General features: G+C 44.6%; 1 protein-coding gene across 2 annotated transcripts in view; it reads left to right on the plus strand.

The window, feature by feature from the left end:
- Window positions 1–20301, plus strand: part of LOC129705910 (lysosomal acid phosphatase-like) — a 50805-nt gene extending 30504 nt beyond the window's left edge. Inside the window, exons 4-11 of one of the 2 annotated variants that reach the window (XM_055649830.1) lie at window positions 750–902; window positions 1158–1256; window positions 9242–9337; window positions 13574–13706; window positions 14193–14284; window positions 14627–14730; window positions 15662–15834; window positions 20045–20301. In XM_055649830.1, the coding sequence (XP_055505805.1) occupies window positions 750–902; window positions 1158–1256; window positions 9242–9337; window positions 13574–13706; window positions 14193–14284; window positions 14627–14730; window positions 15662–15834; window positions 20045–20241 (1047 nt within the window). In that variant the 3' untranslated portion in view covers window positions 20242–20301. Of the gene's footprint in view, window positions 1–749; window positions 903–1157; window positions 1257–9241; window positions 9338–13573; window positions 13707–14192; window positions 14285–14626; window positions 14731–15661; window positions 15840–20044 lie in introns of both variants that reach the window. The other variant, XM_055649831.1, reaches the window with a different exon arrangement.
- The last annotated feature ends 244 nt before the right edge of the window (window positions 20302–20545 follow it).

Here is a 20545-nt window from a genome sequence, read left to right on the forward strand (position 1 = left end):
GGCTTGTCTCCTTTTTATCTGCTGCACATCCTCCCCAGTGCTGCTGGAATTAAGTTAACAATTAAAAAAATCTCTTCTTTAAAAAAGGAGGTTGGGAACAATAAAGGGGAAGCATAATAATTCTGAAATATATTCCAGACATGGGAACTGCTACAAACATTTAAAAAACCCATCTGCACAGATCAAAACTGAAGGGACACATGGTGAGTGATAGTGATCTTTCAACAAAGAGCAACTCCGCTAATCCTGATTTTGCTGTAGAGATACAGCATGGAAACAGGCCCTTCAGCCCACTGAGTGGGTGGCAACTAGTGATCACTCCGAACACAACGACAATCCTCCGCTCCGGGGATAATTTATAATTTTTAGAAGCCAATTAGCCCACAAACCTGCACATCTTTGAAGTTTGGGTGAAACCGGAGCACCCAGAGAAAATCCACGTGGTCACAGGGAGAACGTATAAACTCCGTACAGACAAAGTCAGGATCGAACCCAGGTTCTTGGCGCTGTGCCGCCTCTTTTTGGCTCCACTTATCACACTCCAGCAGTTGTCTCCACTTTTTTGATGAAGGCCCTCCCACCTTAAATTCTACCTTTTCTCTCCACAGATGCTGCCTGACCTGCTGGGTGTTTTCCAATATGTTCTGATTTTATTTCAGATATCCGCTGTTTGCATTTCTTAAATGTTCTGCTCTAAACATTTGGTCTAAAGCCTCTACTGATTTGTATCTGTTTTCCCTTTGCTGTAGATTTATATTCGGAGCACAGATTTCGACCGGACTCTAATGAGTGCTGAATCTAATCTTGCCGGTTTGTACCCACCGCAAGGTCATCAGATCTTCCATCCTGGCCTGAACTGGCAACCGATTCCTGTGCATACAGTGCCAGTGGACGATGACAAGGCAAGTGACAGAAGAGTGACATAGTGAGAAGCAACTGTCCAGCACTGATTGTAGTAGGGGGAGCAGTGCAGAAATTAGGAGGCTGTCCTGTCTGCCCTGTCTGCCCTGCCTTCCTGCCCTGCCCTTCCTGCCCTGCCCTCCTGCCCTGCCCTCCTGCCCTGCCTTCCTGCCCTGCCCTCCTGCCCTGCCTTGTCCTGTCTGTCCGTCCGTTCTGTCTTTTTGTCTCTGAAACTGAACAAAGTGGAATTGTTTCAGATGCTTGTCTTTCCACTGAGGAACTGCCCTCGCTACACAGAGTTGATCACAGAGACGGAAAATACAGATGAATACAAAAAGATTTTGATGGAAAACAAGGTACAAATCAAACAGCTTACACTGTATTTGACCTTTTAAAGATTTGGAGCCTATTTAACAATTCCAGCAGCATTGTGGGGTGGGAGATTGCAACCTTCACATGGTCCGCCCTGTTTTGACGAATGCATTCAACCTGGCGTGCACAATCAAATAGGATCAAATAGAACAAGTTGTCCTACAACCTCAGGCTGTGCACGTCATACGCAAGAAGAAGAAGCAGCATTGTGCAGTGTAAAATATTAGTTAACAGACTCGATCATATGTACCCTGCCCAGACTGCGTGGTGACCATGGGAACACCTATCCTTTAGTGATCCCCTGCTCTAAAGGAGCCACAGGACTTACTGTATTGGCCAACCCATCTACCCTTTACTTCCTTCGGAGACTGAAGACATTCAGCATTGCTCCAATGATTCTAGGTTTCAAGGTCAATTTATTGTCACATATACCAATTAAGATAAAGTGAAATTCGATTTACAACACAGCCTTACTAAAAAAAAATCAACGGCACACAACTACATAACAGTTAATATAACCATCCACCATAGTGGATTCCCCACATTCCTCACTGTGATGGAAGGCAATAAAGTCCAATCTTCTTCCTCTTTATCAACTTACCAACTTATACAGATGCACCATTGTAAGCTGGTAACAGGATAACAGCATTATTGTTATCTGCTGTTATGAAAAAGGTGGTGTCAGTAATAAATTGTTAAACTTCCTGTTGAATCACAGTAGATCAGCATGCCGCTTATGTTGAAGGGCATTTAAAATTTCAAGTCAATGACCAGTTTTAAGTCTGAATACAGTCTGTTATCAACCTGAAACATTAACTTGGTTTGCCACAGATGCTGTCTGACATCATAAGTTAATAAGTAATAAGAGCAGAATGAGGCTATTCGGTCCAACAAGTCTACACCGCCATTCAATCATGGCAGATCTATCTCTCAATCCCATTCTCTTTCTCCTTTCTCCTCATAACCCCTGACACCTGTACTAAACAAGAATCTATCTATCTCAGCTTTAAAAATATGAATTGACTTGGCCTCCACAACCTTCTGAGGCTCGAGACACTCTCCAGTGCCAGCACATCCTTCCTCAGATATGGGGCCCAAAATTGCTCGCAATACTCCAAATGTGGTCTGACCAGCACCTTATAAAGCCTCAGCATTACATCCCTGTTTTTGTATTTTATTCGTCTTGAAATCAATGCCAGCATTGCGTTTGCCTTCCTTACTACTAATTTGACTTGAAAATGATCATTTTAGGAATTCTGCACCAGCACTCCCAAACCCCTCCGGCATGACTGCAGTCTGGTGTTTATTTCAGATTTCCAGCATCCACAATATATTTTATCAAAGGTGATTTGGTGCAATTGTAAATCAATTCATCAGAAGTTGAAGTGTGATTCCTCGAGGTTGTGATGAGTTTCATTCGGATTGATCGCAGGGTTGAGTAATGGTTTAGTGTGACTGGAAATTAAGTTATGATAAACGTTAGAGAGCGTTCTATAAATTAGTTACTCAAAATGCACATGACTTTCTACCTAAAGCAAGTGCTTCATTATGTGCTACGCTTAAGGCAAAATGAGTAGGTAATACTATTACACCAAGATAGAGAGTCGAGTGTTTAATTTTCATATGTGCCGAAACAGAACAATGAAATTCCTACTTGTAGCAGCATAACAGGTCAGTAAATACAGTACTCTATAGATAACATAATAAAACAAGCCCAAAAAAAGTTCAATTTAAAAAAAAAAGTTAAACAAAACAAAAGTCTGAAGTCTGTGGTGCAACCAAGAAAGTTTGTAGTTTAGTTGGTGTTTGTAACGTTCTTGAACCTGGATGTCACGACTCCTATACCTGAGACTCCTATACCTTATTCCTGATGGCAGGAGTGAAATGAGGGCCCAGCAAGGGTGATGTGGGCCTTGATTATATTAGCTGCCTTTTTGAGGCAGCGCCTCCTATGGATCCCTTCAATGGTGGGGAGGTCAGTGCCCCTGATGGACCGAGCAGTGTTCACCACTTCTTATAATCTCCATCGTTCCTGGGCGTTCGAACCATGCCGTGATGCAACCATTCGATACCATACATTTGTAGAAATTCATGAGTGTTCGTCAAAATACCAAATCTCCTCAATATTCTAAGTAGAGGTGTTGATGGGCTGGGCTTTCTTCACGATTGCACCAATGTGCTGGGTCAGGGACAGATCTTCAGAGATCTGCACGCCCAAAAATACACTCTTGAAGTTGTTGATTCTCCCCAATCAACCATCCATGAAGTCATTTTCATGGATGTCTGCCTTCTGACGTCAACAATCATCTCTTTCGGCTCACTGACATTGAGAGCAAGGTTGTTGTCTGGTACTATTCAATTAGATGATCCATTTCCTGATCAGATAATCGAATCGATCATTACCCGTAATTCATCCACCAACAATGGTGCCATCGGCGAATTTAAAATGGAGTTGGAACTGTATCTGGCTACATTGCCATGGGTATAAAGCAGGGGACTGAACACACAGCCTTGTGGTGCCCTATTCTGATGGTTATCAAGGAGGAAGTGTTTTTGCTAATTCATACTGATTGCGGTCTGTCGATGAGGAAGTCACAGATCCCATAGCGAAAGGATGTTCAGAGACGCAGTTCCCGCAGCTTGGTAACATGTTTCGAAGGGAAGATCATGTTGAATGCTGAGGTGTGGTTGATGAACACCAGACTATCGCATATGTTTTTAATTTCCAAGTGGTCCGGTACAGAGTGAAGAACCAGTGAGATCGCAATCCCCCATTGAACTATTGTGTGCCAGTAAGCAAAATATAGTGGATCCAGCTCTTGCTAAGATAACAGTTGATATGCACCATAACCAGACTCTCAAAGCACATCATCATCAGAGATGCCAGTCGGTAGTTATTGAGGAACGTCACCTTGCTGTTCTGGGGCACTGGTATTATTGTTACCATTTTAAAGCAGGTGGGAACCTTGGACCTCAGGTTGAAGATGTTGGCAAAAACTCTAGCTGGTTGGTCCACACAGGTTTTTAAAACAACCAGGTATACCATCGGGTCCAGATGCTTTCTGAAGGACCTTCTTGCAGTGCCGGAGACCTGGGTTCGATCCCGACTACGGTTGCTGTCTGTAAGGAGTTTGTACGTTCTCCCCGTGACCTGCGTGGGTTTTTCTCCGAGATGTTCGGTATCCTCCCACGCTCCAAAGATGTACAGGTATGTAGGTTAATGGCCTTGGTAAATATAAAAATTGTCCATAGTGTTTGTAGGATAGTACTGGTCGGCGTGGACCTGGTGGGCCGAAGGGCCTGTTTCCCTGCTGAAATGCGCCTAATGAAACTGACGGTTGAGTGGCCTGAAGGGAAACCTTTAGTTCAAAAAAGGGAAGATGGAAAGCATTGGAATGGGAGATGGAATCCTCGAGGTTGACTGGTGACCACTCCATGTTCAAAGGCGTGAGCAGTTGGAAACTTTTATGAAAAAAAAAAACCCTGGATACATGTTTAGCATTCCAGATTTAGGCAAAACCAGAACATGCCCACTAACTGCAGATCCACCCTTCCCTGGTGTTCAAAACCTTTCTGGTCTTGGCATTCAATACATGCAATGAATGTGCATCCTCACTTCCCAGGAAGAGATAACTCTAAAGCTCACAAACCCTGAAGGAAAATATACTTGTTGCAATCTAATTAGTTGATCACTTCTTTTCTTAATGCCATTTCTTAATTACAAACTCTTCTGCTGATGGAAAGAACATCATCATCATTTACCCTGTCATTCCTTCTCAGAACCTTAATGAGGTTACCCCTCATTCTTCTAAATTACGCGTATGTGACAATTCTTGTGTACTTCATGCTCGTGGGAAACCCATGTCCTATAATAAATCCTGTGAGTTTGCAGGGCATTGTTTCCAAGACCAGGCAGACTCACTGGACATTATAGGATATGAGTTTTCCCCGCAGTATGGGGATTAAAACCGTACACAGTCCAGATGTGGCCACACCAGTGCCTTCCACAGTTGTAGCAAAACTACCTGTATTCTCGCACTCCAAACTCTTGCAATAAGGGCAAAAATGTCTTATCCATTCAGAAATGTTTGTTGTATCTGCCATAACTTTGTGTAGCAGGCTCCCCTATCTCTTTACACCATCATATTTTACTAGTTTCTCAACATTTCTATTCTTCCAACCAAAATATATAACCTTTCATTTTCCTGGTGTACATCCCATCTGCCTGTCTTGTGCCCATTCATGTGCTGTCTATCTCCTTTTGCAGACTGTGATCTCTCCACTGATGCCCCCTCCATTGTAGAGGGGAGCGGCATCTTATTCTCACAGACTGTTGTAGAATGATACATGGTGCAGAACAAAAGGAGCTATTTTGCTCACCAAGTTTGCACCACGTCTTTCAAAGAGCCAGTGGCTTAAGGTTAGTCTCTTTACCTATATCTATAGTTTTTTCCCCACATATTCTTCTATTTTCCTTTTGACCACTATTGAACTGTGTCCACAACATTGTGTAGTGTATTCTATACCTTCACATCTATTTTTTTTTAAAGGTATTGGGGTCTGATTAACATGTTTGCATATGAGATGAAAGTTAGTTGTGTAGATAGTGAAGATGGCTGTCTGAAGTCTACAGCTGGATGTAGATCTAATGGGAATTTAGGTGATGTGTTGGCAAATGGTATTTATTCTTGACAAGTGTGAAGTGATGCATTTTAGGAAGTCAAATAAGGGTAGAGTTAACAAAATAAATATATGGGCACTGAGGAGTATTGATTAACATCAAGACCTTAGGGTTCAACTCCATTGTTTTCTGAAAGAGGCAACATCGGTTGATGAGATGGTGAAGAAGGCTTATGGCTAATGTGGTGGGGCATAGAATATAAATGTTGTAACGTTACAAAACACCGTTTAGATTGCACTTGGAATACTGTGTGCAGTTCTGTTCATGATCGTCTCAGAAGAGTGCAGAGGAGATTCACCAGGATGTTGCCTGGATTAGAAGATTTTAGCTGTGGAGGGAGAATTGGGTAGGCTGGAGTTTTAGTTTCCCTGGAGTAAATGAGGCTGAGAAGTGTCCTAATCGAGGTGTACAAAGCTATGAGAGGTACAGATAGGTATTCTGATTCATAGTCAGAATCTTTTCCCCATTGTATGGTTATCAAAAACAAAAGGGCACAGGCTTACGGTTAGTTTCAAAGGGGATTTGATATGAAAGTGCGGTGAAATCACTATTGTTAAGAGACATTTAGACTGCCACTTGAATCTTGAAGGCACAGCAGAATATGAACCTAATGTGGGCAAATGGGATTGGTGTCAATGGGCATAAAAGGTTGGCATGAATGTGGTGGGCCAAAGGGCCTGTTTCTGTGCTGTGCAACTTTGCCTTCAGCCACTGGGAGCAGCTCCTCTACAATAACTCATATGAGCCCTTCATAATTTTCAATGCTTCCTTGCACCTAGCATCCTCTCAGCACTACCTCAAAAAGGAGAACACTACCAATTTATCAGTGTAGCTGAAAGCCCTCATCCTTGTAATCATTCTAGTGCATTGTTAAAATGTGGTGCCCAGAACTGGACACAGTATTCCAAATAGAACAGTTATAACAAATAGAACACGCATGAACACCTCTGCGCTGCTGAAAAAGGTCCAGCAGAGACTGCACTTCCTGAGGGTGCTCAGGAAGAATAACATCACTCAGAGACTGCTGCTGTCCTTTTATCGGTGCTCCATTGAGAGCATCCTAACATACTGTGTATGCGTATGGTACACCAGCTGCACAGCGGCTCAGAGGAAAGCGCTCCAGAGGGCCATTGATAACGCCCAGAGGATTGTCGGCTGCCCTCTCCTTACTTTGGAGGACTTACACAGTTCCCGCTGCATCAAAAAATCCCAGAGTATTATAAAGGACATTTCCCACCCCGGACACTCCCTGTTGGAACTGTTGCCGTCAGGCAGACGGTACAGATCTACAAGGACAAGGACAGACTTAAAAACAGTTTTTACCCCACTGCTATAAAGGCAGTAAATGTAGCCTCCAAGGAACGCAGGGGCGATACATACTAAGGGACTGTGGTACACTGTGAAATCGACAGAAGGATGTAGGGTTGGGTGTTTATGCGTGCTATTTTACTGATATTTATTTTAGTTATCTTTTTTTAATATTTTACCATGTATGTATCGTCAGCTTTTAGAAATGTTTGAATGGTGCACTGACTGGCTGACATTTTTAAATTTCGTTGTACATGGTTCATGTTACAATGACAATAAAGAAACTATTCTATTCTAAAAGTTTAGTATAACCTGCCTTTTATTGACCCATCTATTAAGCCGAGGATTCCATTGGTGTGAATTCTTTTTTTTTTAAATCTTATTTTGCCACCTTTGTAGATCTGTGCCCTTTTCTGAGTATTTTAAAATTCTGCCAAAGATTTTTTCATTCATCCTGCAAGAAATATAACATCCAAACATTTTTTAAATTGAATTTCATCTTTTCCATATCTGACCATTACCTTTCTCTTTCTATGTCCTCTTGGTCAATTCATATTTTCCTTTACAGTTCTCATGCCATCTGGACATCTTAAATATGCTCTATACCATATGAAGGCCAAGTGAAGGCATTAAAACTAAAGACTAAAAACATCTGTCTTAGAAAAATAGTCCCCAATCAATAACCCGTGCCTGCCTTCTCCCCATATCCCTTGATTCCACCAGCCCCAAGTTCAAGTTCAAGTGAGTTTATTGTCATGTGTCCCTGTATAGGACAATGAAATTCTTGCTTTGCTTCAGCACACTGAACATAGTAGGCATTTACTACAAAACAGATAAGTGTGTCCATATACACAATATCTAACTCTTAAATCCATCCAGTGATTTGGCCTCCACTGCCCTCAGTGGCAGGGAATTCCACAAATTCACAACTTTCTTGGTACTGAACCTTGCTGAATACCACTGTATACAGGTCCATGTATCCAGCCTAAAAGGCAGCTACAGACCCAGATCTGTCCTAGACGTGAACTAATGTTGGAACTCTTCTGCCAATAACCCTGTTATCCCCAGGGCTCCAGTTTTACTAACAAACTTAATTCTTGATACTGTATCAGATGTCCTTTGGAAAATCCTTCTATATATGCTCTTAACAAATCCTTGCTGCCTTTCCTTTCTATCCATGGTTGCCCAAAGAGCACTTAGTTTCTCCGAATTTGTTCCTTATATCATCGACATTAAGCTAATTGTCAGGTTTATCTTTCTCCCCTTTTGGTCCAGAAATGTACCCCTTCCTGTATTTTTAAATTGGCTTTAGAAATCTCCCTAATGCTGTTCAAAAGAAAGGTTGCTAGCATTAATTTCAAAACCGGTTTCCTTAAGTAGTGTTACTGTTTCTAGAACTACAGGTGTTAATGTCCTAGTCGCGGGGCCTTTCCTCAAACTCCTGATCCTCGCACTACAATTCAGGCCAGCTACCCGGGGCTTTTGGCATGGAAGGGTTTTGGAGAGCATCCTAGAGTGCATACAGTGCTCAGCTTCCTTTTGTAAAGGGGGCACACACCAGGAAGTTTTCAGGGAGCTGCCTGTATGACTATTGGGAGTCCTGCACTCTGCGGTGAGATGCTGAGTCTAGTATGTGACATTTATCAGCAGAGGTAGCCTGGAAAGTTCCCGAGGCAAACATCTAGATTTTGAGCACTGGTTACCTCTTGAGGTTGTACAGAGTGGTTCAGCAAAGTCTTTCGAAGTTCTTTGCCTAACCTTGCCGATCCCTAGATCGGGTTACTGGTTCCTTCGCAGGAACAGTCAGGGGAATGTCAGGATTAAACCTAAGATTTGGAATGAATTCCGAGCTATTTGTTGGGGATGACAGAACCTGGATCAGTGAATCCAAGAGTGATGCAGCAATGATCCACACTTTGTGTCTTTTGTCAATGAACTGACGCTCCTGATATAACATTTGTTTATTTCTTATCTCTCTAGGACTTTCTGAACCTGCTGTCTAAAGTCACTGGGGTTCCCAGAGAGCAGTTATCGCTGAATTATGTTTGGTCAATTTACGACACCCTGTTCTGTGAGGTGAGCGCCATGGACTTGTGACAAAGAGCAGTTTTTTGTAGCAACCCAAACTGGAACCTGTACACAACAAACAGGAGTACGATCATTTGCTTGCATCTGCATACTCTCCCATCCCCTCCTGAGCTTCTGCTTTGGTTTTAAATGAGATTGTAGTTACTTGCAAATTCAAAATGCAACAGACACACCAGAGAGTAAAGAGGAGATTGGAAAATTCAATGTGAAGGAAGGAATTGCAGATGCTAGTCTACGATGATAGACACAAAAAGCTGGAGCAACTCAGCGAGACGGGCGGCATCTTTGGAGAGAAGGAATGGGTGAAGTTTCAGAAGTCCAAAGAAGGGTCTCGACCTGAAACGTCACCCATTACTTCTCTCCAGAGATGCTGCCTGTCCCGCTGAGTTACTCCAGCTTTTTGTGTCTTTCTTGGAAAATTCACTAATGGGTTGTAGACTACCCGTGCAGAATATGAAGTGTTGTCCTTCTAGTTTGTGTTGGGCTTCACCCTGGTGTAGATTGGCCATGATCTTATTGAATGTGGGGCAGGTTTGAGGGGCGTAGCTTTAGGTGAGGTGTAAGCAGTTTGAAGTGAATCTGAGGAAGATTTTCACCCAGAGTGTATTAGCAAAGATCCTATAGCGGAGCAAGATGGACCACTCCTGCTAAATGCAATGGGCTGACATGTAGTACACAACGGAGCGGAACGTGGGCCTTTTTTTTTACATCCATTTCAGTAACCCGACCCGACTTTGGGGATCCCCCTCGCAGTGTAATCAACTTTGCGGGGGGACAGTTTGTGTTAATAAATTATTTTTACCAAAGAACTTTTATTTTTACGAGGATGTTTCCGTAACCGGCTCCCGTCTCCGCACTAGTATCTTTGCTCCGCTATGGGATCTTTGGTGCGGAGACGGAAGCCGGTTACGGAAATGGGGCCGAAAATTACCCATGAATCTGCCCATGACCGTACCATGTCTTTTTCGTCAAGGGGACTATCTTGCTTGCTATAGGATCTTTGGTTATTCGCACTCTGGAACACACTGCCTGAGGGGGTGGTGGAGCATGTAGGAAGCATCTACATGAGCACTTGAATTGTCAAAACATTTTAGGCTAAAGGCTGGTAAATGGGCTACATAGGTTTTTGATGGTTGCCATGGTTGAAACAAGGGCCTGTTACTGCATTGTCTGATGCTATTAATGAGGCTTTAAATAAGTGGCAGCATTGGACAACGTGGACTCCTTCTATTGGGTATGGATGAGAAAGGAAGTCAGGGAGTCTCAATTCTTAATCATTTCTCCCTCTGCCTACCATAGCTTCAGAGACCAAGATTCAATCTTTACCTCTGGTGCTGTTGGGATGGAGTTGACATGTTCTCCCAGTAGGTCTTCTTCATGGGCTTCCAGTTCCCATCCACAGACCAAAGATGTGTGGGTTGCTCGGTTAATTGACCCTGGCATGTAGGCCTGCAGTAGAATTTAGAGGGAGTATATGGGAATGTTTGGAGAATAGGTTATAGAAGCAATTAGTTTAATAAAGGGAAGACAAAAATGCTGGAGAAACTCAGCGGGTGAGGCAGTATCTCTGGAAAGAAGGAATGGGTGATGTTTCGGGTCGAGACCCTTCTTCAGACTTCTGAAGAAGGGCCTCGACCCGAAAGATCGCCTATTTCCTTCGCTCCATAGATGCTGCCTCACCCGCTGAATTTCTCCAGCATTTTTGTCTGCCTTCGATTTTCCAGCATCTGCAGTTCCTTCTTAAACAAAAAGATTAACATAGAAACATAGAAACATAGAAATTAGGTGCAGGAGTAGGCCATTCGGCCCTACGAGCCTGCACCGCCATTCAATATGATCATGGCTGATCATCCAACTCAGCATCCCGTACCTGCCTTCTCTCCATACCCCCTGATCCCCTTAGCCAGAAGGGCCACATCTAACTCCTCTTAAATATAGGCAATGAACTGGCCTCAACTACCCTCTGTGGCAGAGAGTTCCAGAGATTCACCACTCTCCATTAATAAAGGGGAAGACTCAGTGAGCCGGGCTGGGCCTGATGGGCGGAAATGTCTCTTTCTCTGCAGAGGAATATGGATTTTTCTGTTCTGGTCATTACAGCGAAGCTTTTCTAAAACATGCCATGATTACTGTAACCTCTGCAGAGAGAAACCCAAACATTGCTTTTAGGTTGCTGGTGTCTTCCGCTATGAAGCCTGATGAAAAAAACGTGTTCCATTCATCTGCTTTTTCTTTATTCCCCATTGCTACTCACCAGTGCCATTTTCCAGGGTCCAATGTCCACTCTTGCCTTTCACTTGCTCTTTATATACCTGAAGAAACTTTTGGCATCCGCGTTTATATTATTGGCAAGTTTACCAAGTGTTTAAAAGCTTCCCAATCCTCCAGCTTCCTGCTAATCTTTGCAATATTATATGGCTTCTCTTTTACTTTTACGCTGTCTTTGACTTCCTTTGTCAGCCATGGTCGTCTCGTTCTTCCCTTAGAATCTTCCTACCTCTTTGGGATGGAAAGATCATCATTCCTAGGGGGTCTTTCCAACCAGCTTTAGCCAGTTCATCTCTCATGCCTCTGTAGTTTACTCAACAGTAATACTGAAACATCTGATTTCATCTTCTCCCTCTCAAACTGCAGGTTGAATTTTATCATTTCATGGTCACTACCTTCCAGGAGTTCCATTACCTAAGCTCCATAATCAAGAGACAATAGATGCAGGAGTAGGCCATTCGGCCCTTCGAGCCAGTACCGTCATTCATTGTGATCATGGCAGATCATCCACAATCAGTACCCCATTCCTGCCTTCTCCCCATTTCCCTTGACTCTGCTATCTTTAAGAGCTCTATCTAACTCTCTCTTGAAAGCATCCAGAGAATTGGCCTCCACTGCCTGAGGCAGAGAATTCCACAGATTCACAACTCTCTGGGTGAAAAGGTTTTTCCTCATCTCCGTTCTAAATGGCCTACCCCTTATTCTTAAATTATGGCTCCTGGTTCTGGACTCCCCCAACATTGGGAACATGTTTCCTGTCTCTAGCATGTCCAATGCCTTAATAATCTTTAATGTTTCAATAAGATTCCCTCTCATCCTTCTAAATTCTAGTGTATACAAGCCCAGTCGCTCTTCTTTCAACATATGACAGACCCGCCATTCCGGGAATTAACCTTGTGAACCTATGTTGCACTCCGTCAATAGAAAGAATGTCTTTCCTTGGATTTGGAGACCAATACTGCACACAATACTCCAGGTGTGGTCTCACTAGGGCCCTACACAATTGCAGATGAACACCTTTGCTCCCATACTCAACTCCTCTTGTTATGAAGGCCAACATGCCATTAGCTTTCTTCACTGCCTGCTGTACCTGCATGCCTACAACACCAAATCCACAATTGCCTTTTCCCTAGTATGCTCGACCGCTAGCTGCTCTAAGAAGCCATCTCATAGGCACTTTTCCACACATCTCTGTGAAGACGACAATGTCGTACTAAACAATTTCCAACTGTGCTATAAGCTGACCAACATTTTTCTGTTTACTGTGTGCATTCAAATATAGCCCCGTTTGTTCAGTATTCACCACATCAAATTAGATCCATTTTGCTTGACCTTAGATTCTTATCCCTTTTCAAACTTTCTGTCCTATCACGTTTTGTGGGCACTTCAGCAAACTCTCCTGTGCTTAAGAGGTTATGGGGAGAAGGCAGGAGAATGGGGTTAGGAGGGAGAGCTAGATCAGCCATGATTGAATGGCGGAATAGACTTGATGGGCCGAATGGCCTAATTTTACTATCACATGATCATGTGAACTTCATCCATACATTTCCAATTTGTTGAACCCCCCCACTAGTTAGTGTAAAGCTGGATTGATGGCCCTAGTTATACAGTTTGCCAGGACCCTGGTCCCAACAATATTCAGGGGAAGTCCGTCTCATCGGAACAGCTCCCTCGTTCCCCAATACCGATGCCAATGTTCCTTGAATTTAAACCCACCTCCCACCAATCTTTAAGCCATGCGTTCAACTCTTTAATCCTCTCGTGGCTCAGGCAGAAATCCAGAGTTATTACCTTTTTGGTTCTGCTTTTTAATTTAGTCCCTAGCTGCTTGAGCTCCCTCGGCAGAACTTCTTTCCTTGTTCTACCTGCATCATTGGCACCCACGTGACAAGGGCAAGTGATGTTGTGTTCTGAGCACAGGTCAACGTAACCTCAACATCCCCCTTACCTTGGCAGCAACTTCACAACAAGACTGTGCCTTCCTGGGTGACACCATCTGTCATGGAGCGCATGAGAACACTGAAGGAGTTTTACATCCTGGCTCACTATGGATTGTACAAGCAACGGGAGAAGTCACAGCTCCAGGGGGGTGAGTGCTCTTGGGGTTTAAACTGAGGCAAAGGGCAAAGAGGGGAGGACAAAAAGATGCAAGCAAACTGCGGGTTGGTCTGGTAACGGGCTGACCTGTCTGCAGACGGTGTGGTTTTGGGTGGACCCATCTGTGGACCATGTGGTCTCTAGCCGTCTCGTCTGGTCTTAGGCGGACCCAGTCTGGTCTGGGGGCCAACTCATCTGATGACAGTCCAGTCTCGGCCCGACGCGTCTAAGGCAGATCTGGTTCTGGGCTGAGTGGTCTATGTATGGTCTCTATCCGTCGCGTCTGGTCGCGGGCCGACCCATCTGTGGATGGTCTGGTCTCTCGTTGACCTTCCCCACATTGACCCACTCTAGGGTCATGGTTACGACCTTGTACTTAATGCTTGTGTGTTAAACAGTCTATGATATGACTGAACTTTGGTCAGCTCCTCGATTGACTGAATGGTACTTTTCCCATTTGCCTTTTGTTTTGTTGTAGGTATGCTTGTGAAAAAGATTCTCCAAAATATTGAACAATCGTTGAATGTGTCCTCTCCCGCACCAAAACCTAAACTGATCATGTACTCAGCGGTGAGTCCAATTGGTGGTTAAAGCTGCAGTGTTTAGTCTGCCTCAGTTCCTCATATACAGATGATCACCATTGATAGATATACCATGATTGACGCTGTTAAGTACACTTTGCACTGTAGTGAGGATTAGGAGAGTTCTGCAAAGCCAAGATGCCCATGTTGAGGCTGTCACCTGGTATTGTGGCCCATTGTGGTTTCACAGCCATGTCGATGAACATACGATATATATTAAATAGGAGACTTCTTATGTACAAGACAGTGGTTTGTGTAGGTGTTATTGTTGTTTATGCCTGTTTGTGTAAAATACACTAAATAACTATTAACAATATTAATCTGTTCCCAGCATGACACGACAATTGTAGCCCTTCAAATGGCTCTCAATGTTTACAGCCTTGCTCCCCCATACGCTTCCTGCCACATATTCGAGCTGTATCTGGAGGACAATGGGTAGGTCCTGTTTTGGAAACACATTGATTGTTCATTGATGCTTCAAGTTTGGGGTCTAAGCTGTCCACTGACAGTAGGGAACGGTGTGAGCTGTGGGGCAGGATTTGTGTGCACTGGGACTCTGCCTGCCCATCCCATCCTGGTGCAGCCCAAGATGCCAATGAAGCTGAAAGGCAGAAAATGCAAGGAATGCTTAGGAAGTCCGGCAGAATTTGTAGAGAGAGAAACAGTTTAGTTTTGTGCAGTTTTGTTTCTTGTCACGTGTACCAAGGTACAGTGAACAGTTTTTTTTGCGTGCTATCCAATCAGTTGAAAGACTATACTGAGCGTTTGATAAACAGAGTTAAGATTTCTGGTTTATTCTGGTATAGGGAGGGAATGAGGAAGGGATGTGTGATTGACAAAACTAAATGAGAGCAGTACGTGTGGGAGGAGGTGGAGGGTGATGGGGGGATGACGAAGATGTCTTGGTAGTTTATTGAACTAATATGTATGTTAAAGGAGGGTGGGATGTGCCTACTCTGGAGGATGCAAAGAAAAATGGGTGATGCGGTGGAAGGGATTGTTTGGGGAGCCAGAGGGAGAGATGGACAAGGGGCAAGGACCTTTGTAAATGGTTGGTAAGAGGGGCTAGGACATAAGGATATGGGATGAGGGGAAATTAGGGCTGATCTGGAGCAATATATTGGGGGAATGTTGGGAGCAGTGCCAGAACGTTTAACTTGTCTGCAGAAGTTTGCCGTGGAACGTGTGGATTAGGTTCAAAGAAAAACAGGAGCAGAATTGGGAGAGAACAAATTTCATATGTGCAAAAAAATTCAATAAAATCCTTGACCTCACACAAGCCAGAGAGTCAGAGCTAGATTTGTCAATTGTTGCAAAGTGCAGAATGACTTTCTACTGTTCTAAAGTGTGCCCATGGCATTTGCAGGTCCTTCACTGTGGAGATGTACTACAAGAATGATTCTTCTGAGCCACACCCACTAACTCTCCCAGCCTGCACCCACAGTTGTCCATTGGACAGATTCGTCCAGATTGCTAGAAGAGTAATACCTGATGACTGGGATAAAGAGTGTTGCCGTCCCAGCAACCACATCCAAATAGGTAAGGTATGGATGGCAAGCTCACCTTTGTAATAGTTGACAGTGGCGTCATCATTGTGATTATTCCTTCAGGACCTATATTGTTCTTGAGTTAGTTTGATGGTGTTTGTGTGTTATGTTATCTGACTTGATGGGAAAGCAAACGGAACACGTGACAACAATAAACCGAAACTTATGTCCAAATCTTATTGACCCACAGTACTGAGTGAGTAAAAATAAAAATGGACAAGATTTGTTGCTTGTTTTGCACAAACCTGCACGGTCCCCAAGTCTAATAATGGTCTCTGCTATTAGAAATATGGTGGTCGGCCACATGATCATCACAGATAAAATGAGTTCTTATGAGAAACCAATCTTGTAGGAACACATCTCCACTTATAACATGGCATTCAATGGGGAAAGTGTTACAGTAAATCACGATAGGACATTTTTCTAGGAATGCAAAGCTTCTGTAACGCATGGACATCTGTATATTTTTTGTCATCCCCTTACCTACATTGGTGTAGAGAGGAGACCCTGGCACTAATCCCGTGGACCCCACTGGGCACAGCTTCCTGAAATAACAATGATTGGTTGATATCCACAGTTCTCTGTCCTTTAACAGCACAAGAACTGGCCCTTGAGTCTAGGTCTCTGCTAAACATGATGTCAAGACCAACTCTGACATCAGCTGCATGTAATCCATATTCCTCCATTCTCCGCATATCCATATGCCTATCCAAAAGTCTCTTCAATGCCATTTTCATATCTGTCTAAACCACCACCCATGGAAGCGGATTCCAGGCATTTGCCACTCTCTGTGCAAACAAAATCTTGCCCCGCTCATCTCCTTTAAACTTGAGTCCACAGGAGCAGCGGCACGGTGGTGCAGCTGTATAGTCGCTGCCTCACAACGCCAGGTTCCATCCTGACTACAGGTGCTGTCTGTATGGAGTTTGTACCTGTGTGGGTATTCTCCGGGTGCTCTGGTTTCCTCCCGCACTTCACGTTTACAGGTTAATTGAATTTATCCCGAGTGTGTGTAGGGTAGGGCTAGTGCGTACAGGCATCGCTTCGATGAGCCGAAGGGCCCGTTTCCGTACTGTATCTCTAAAGCTGTGCTATCACAGAACCCACTAAATAGCCCGCCGCACGGAAGAGCATGCTGCGAGCCGGATAAAATCTTATGGCGGCCCGGATGTGGCCCGCGGGCCTTAGTTTGGTGACCCCTGGTCTACGCTATCTACGCCTCTCTAGTTTTATATACTTCTCAACCTCCGACATTCCAGAGAAAACAATCCAAGTCTGTCCAACCTGTAGCTAATAACCCCTAATCATTCTGGTAAACCTCCTCTGCACGCTTTACAAAGCTTCCACATCCTTCCTGTAATGGGGTGACCAGGACACTCAATACTCCAAATGTGGCCTCATCAACGTCCTATGATGCTGCACAATGAGCTCCTGATGCTTATGCTCAAAGTCCCATGATACTAGTATGTTTACTAGTATGATAGTAAACATACTAAATGCCACCTCCACTACTTGTGTTTCCACTTTGGAGTTATGCACTTGGAATCCATGATCCCTCTGTACATCAATGCTGTTAAGGGGTCATGCTATTAATTGTATCTTTTCCTCTTACATTTGACCTCCCAAAGTGCAACACCAAACACTTGCTCCGATTAAACTCTACCAGTTCTCTCCTTATTTCTGTACTTGATCCATATCCCGCTAAAGAGTGTGTGTGTGTGTGTGTGTGTGTGTGTGTGTGGCTGTGTGTGTCTGTGTGTCTGTGTCTCTCTCGCGCAACTTCATTGGTCACAGACCTCCTGCCTGAATATTGTCCTTCTAGCACAACCTTCCATTGAATATAGGATCAGCCAACTTAATGACGTAGACACGATCCACCGCCCGACCCTCATCCATTATCTTCATTACTCTCAAAAAATGTGGTCATTAGTACGACATGACCTACCATGTACGTAGCCATGCTGACTGTCCCTAATAAATCCATTCCCTTCCAAAAGGGAGTAAATCCTCTCCAGAATATTCCTGCCCAATAGGTTCCCAACCACTAAAGTGAGGCTAACCGGCCTATAATTCTCTACTTCCCTTCTTAATTGATTTTGATTTGATTTGATTCAATTTATTGTCATTGCACTTTTCAGTGCAACAAAATGGTTTAGCCTGCAGTCATAACATAGAATAAATAACAAACACTCAACACAGTTTAAAGCCCCAAAGTCATTGTCGCTTCCCTCCTTGCTCTCCCTCTGCGCTGAGGCAATCCAAGCCTCCGATGTTGTGACCCCGCCGGGTGATGGTAGGTAAGTCCCGCAGCTGAATTCGAGCTCCGCAAACGGGCCGGTTCAAACTCCGCGGCCCGGGGCGGTCGAAGCTGCCGAAGCTGCCGCCCTCCAGTCCAGCGGACGCAGCTGTAGTTGCGGGAGCTCCGGAAAACAGAACTCGAGCTCCCGATGATGTCGTCCACTGGCCCGCGGCCGAGCCTCCGAGGCTCCAAAGTTGGGTCGGAAGTTGGGTCGCACCGCAACCACAGCCCCGGTCGGCCAGTTGGTAAGTCCTGGGTCTGCCTCCGCAGCCTCGAGGTCGGTCGCAGTTGGAGGCCGCCGGCTCCGCGATAGGCCTCAGCGCAGATGGACACGGAGACGGGGGATATGGCAGGAAAGGTTGCATCCCCCCCTGAAGGAAGAGTCAAAAAACATGTTACACTCGCCCCCCCCACATACACAACTAAATAAACCGAAATAAACTGTAAAACAGACTGCAGGCGAGTCGCAGCTGCAAGGCAGCACCGCCACTTCCGGTTAGACGAACAACATCAGCTACTCCTCAGTACCCCGATACCTCACCTGTGGCTAGAGAAGACACAAAGATCCTGCAATCACCTCTCTTGTCTCGCATAATAACCTGGGATAGATCCCATCAGGTCCTAGTGATTTATCCAGCTTCACTGCTCTTCAATATCGCCAATCTAGATCCGGTTTTGCACTGGCAATCTTTTCAAATTTTTTTTAGTGCCCTTTCTTATGTTTTGTGTGGGGGGTGGTGTGTGTGGGGGGGGTAGGGGTTTTCTCCCACGACTGAGGTCTCACTGTCGGCTCCGTGTCCTTCGGGGCTGCTTGGTGTAAGCTGGGGCTCGCTGGAGGGGAGCAGAGACGGCAGCCTGTGACAGTACTAATTCCCTCGTGGGGGACCCGGGGGAGCATCTTCTCGTCTACATCCCCTGGAGGGGACTCGACAAGCACAGAAACTTCCTTGCGGCCTGTTATCCTTGGAACAGTCCGACCTTCTCTCCAGTTGCCCTCATTTTCAATACATTAAAAGTTTTGAGATTTTCTTTAATCTCACTCGCCAATCTGACTCGCCAAAGTCATTTTATGTCCCTTTTTGACTCTTCTAAATGCAAAGTCGAGTTGTTTTCCTCCTTTCTTTAATTTCCCCAAAAGCCCTGTCTGATTCCATCCATTGCATGCATTTCCTTTTTCTTTTTTGACCAAATTTACAACCACTTGGCCATTCAAGGTTCCTTTAAATTGCCATCCATTTCCCACCTCCTTACTGGAACTTGCTGGATCTGAACTTCGATCATCTGGCCTTTAAATGACTCCCACATGTCAGTTGTGGACTTACCATATAACAATTATTCCAAGTGTTTAAGAAGGAACTACAGATGCTGGAAAATCAAAGGTACACAAAAATGCTGGAGAAACTCAGCGGGTGCAGGAGCATCTATGGGAGCGAAGGAAATGGGCAATGTTTCAGGCCGAAACCCTTCTTCTGAAGAAAGGTTTTGGCCCGAAATGCCCATTTCCTTCGCTCCATAGATGCTGCCGCATCCGTTGAGTTTCTCCAGCATTTTTGTGTACCAACAATTATTCCAATATGTCCTGCTGTAATTTACCTTAGACCATTGCTTTAGTCCCTTTCTGTAAGGTCCAGCCTTCTCCCCATTAAAGCAGTTATTCCCCAAATGTGCTTTTGCTGTAACACCAGTCACTTAGCCAGGTTAATTTTCTTCTCCTCATAACCCCTCCTCCTTTAGATGCTGAAGTTGCCATTCACATGGGCTGATTCACTGCCCACTTGGTGAGACTGATGGCTGTCTGCATGGTGAGAGTCCATCAAAACGTGTGGGCAACGATGTGCCCTGCCTCAAGAGTGTACGATTGGCCATGTATGCCACCTCACTCTCTCTCTCTCTCGTTCTGCAGAACTGATCATTGGCCTGGCTTCTGGCTGCTGCCTTGTCCTGCTCCTCCTTTTCCTGACCGTGTGGCTCCATTGCCATGGCGAGTGTCAACGCCAGGGCTATCAGAAAGTCGCCACCAGCAACGGAGACCGAGACAATGGCCTTAATCTGACCGGGATGCTGAGTAAAGAAAGGCCGTGGGATTTGCGAGTCATCTAATCACAGAGGTGTTTTTCAATTGGCTTTTAACTGTGCAATAAAGCAGTGTTTTAATCCAGGCTTCCGGCCATCAGCAGCGTGGTTTCTGCAGAAAAGGAGCGCCGACCGACTGATTAAAAAGTAACACCAGGAAAGGAAACGCATAAAAAGCTGCCCAGGATGCAGGTGCTGAATTCATTATTAACGGCGTGTGGTTTAGCTGAGCAAGATAATGAGTTCTCCCCTGCAGCTGTCCCAGTGGATTCAAGTGGTTTGATCTTTGTCCTGTGTGAGCAGTGTGAGAGTTACCAGACCTGGTGCATTC

The sequence above is a fragment of the Leucoraja erinacea genome, chromosome 18 (assembly GCF_028641065.1).
Source record: "Leucoraja erinacea ecotype New England chromosome 18, Leri_hhj_1, whole genome shotgun sequence".
NCBI lineage: Eukaryota > Metazoa > Chordata > Chondrichthyes > Rajiformes > Rajidae > Leucoraja > Leucoraja erinaceus.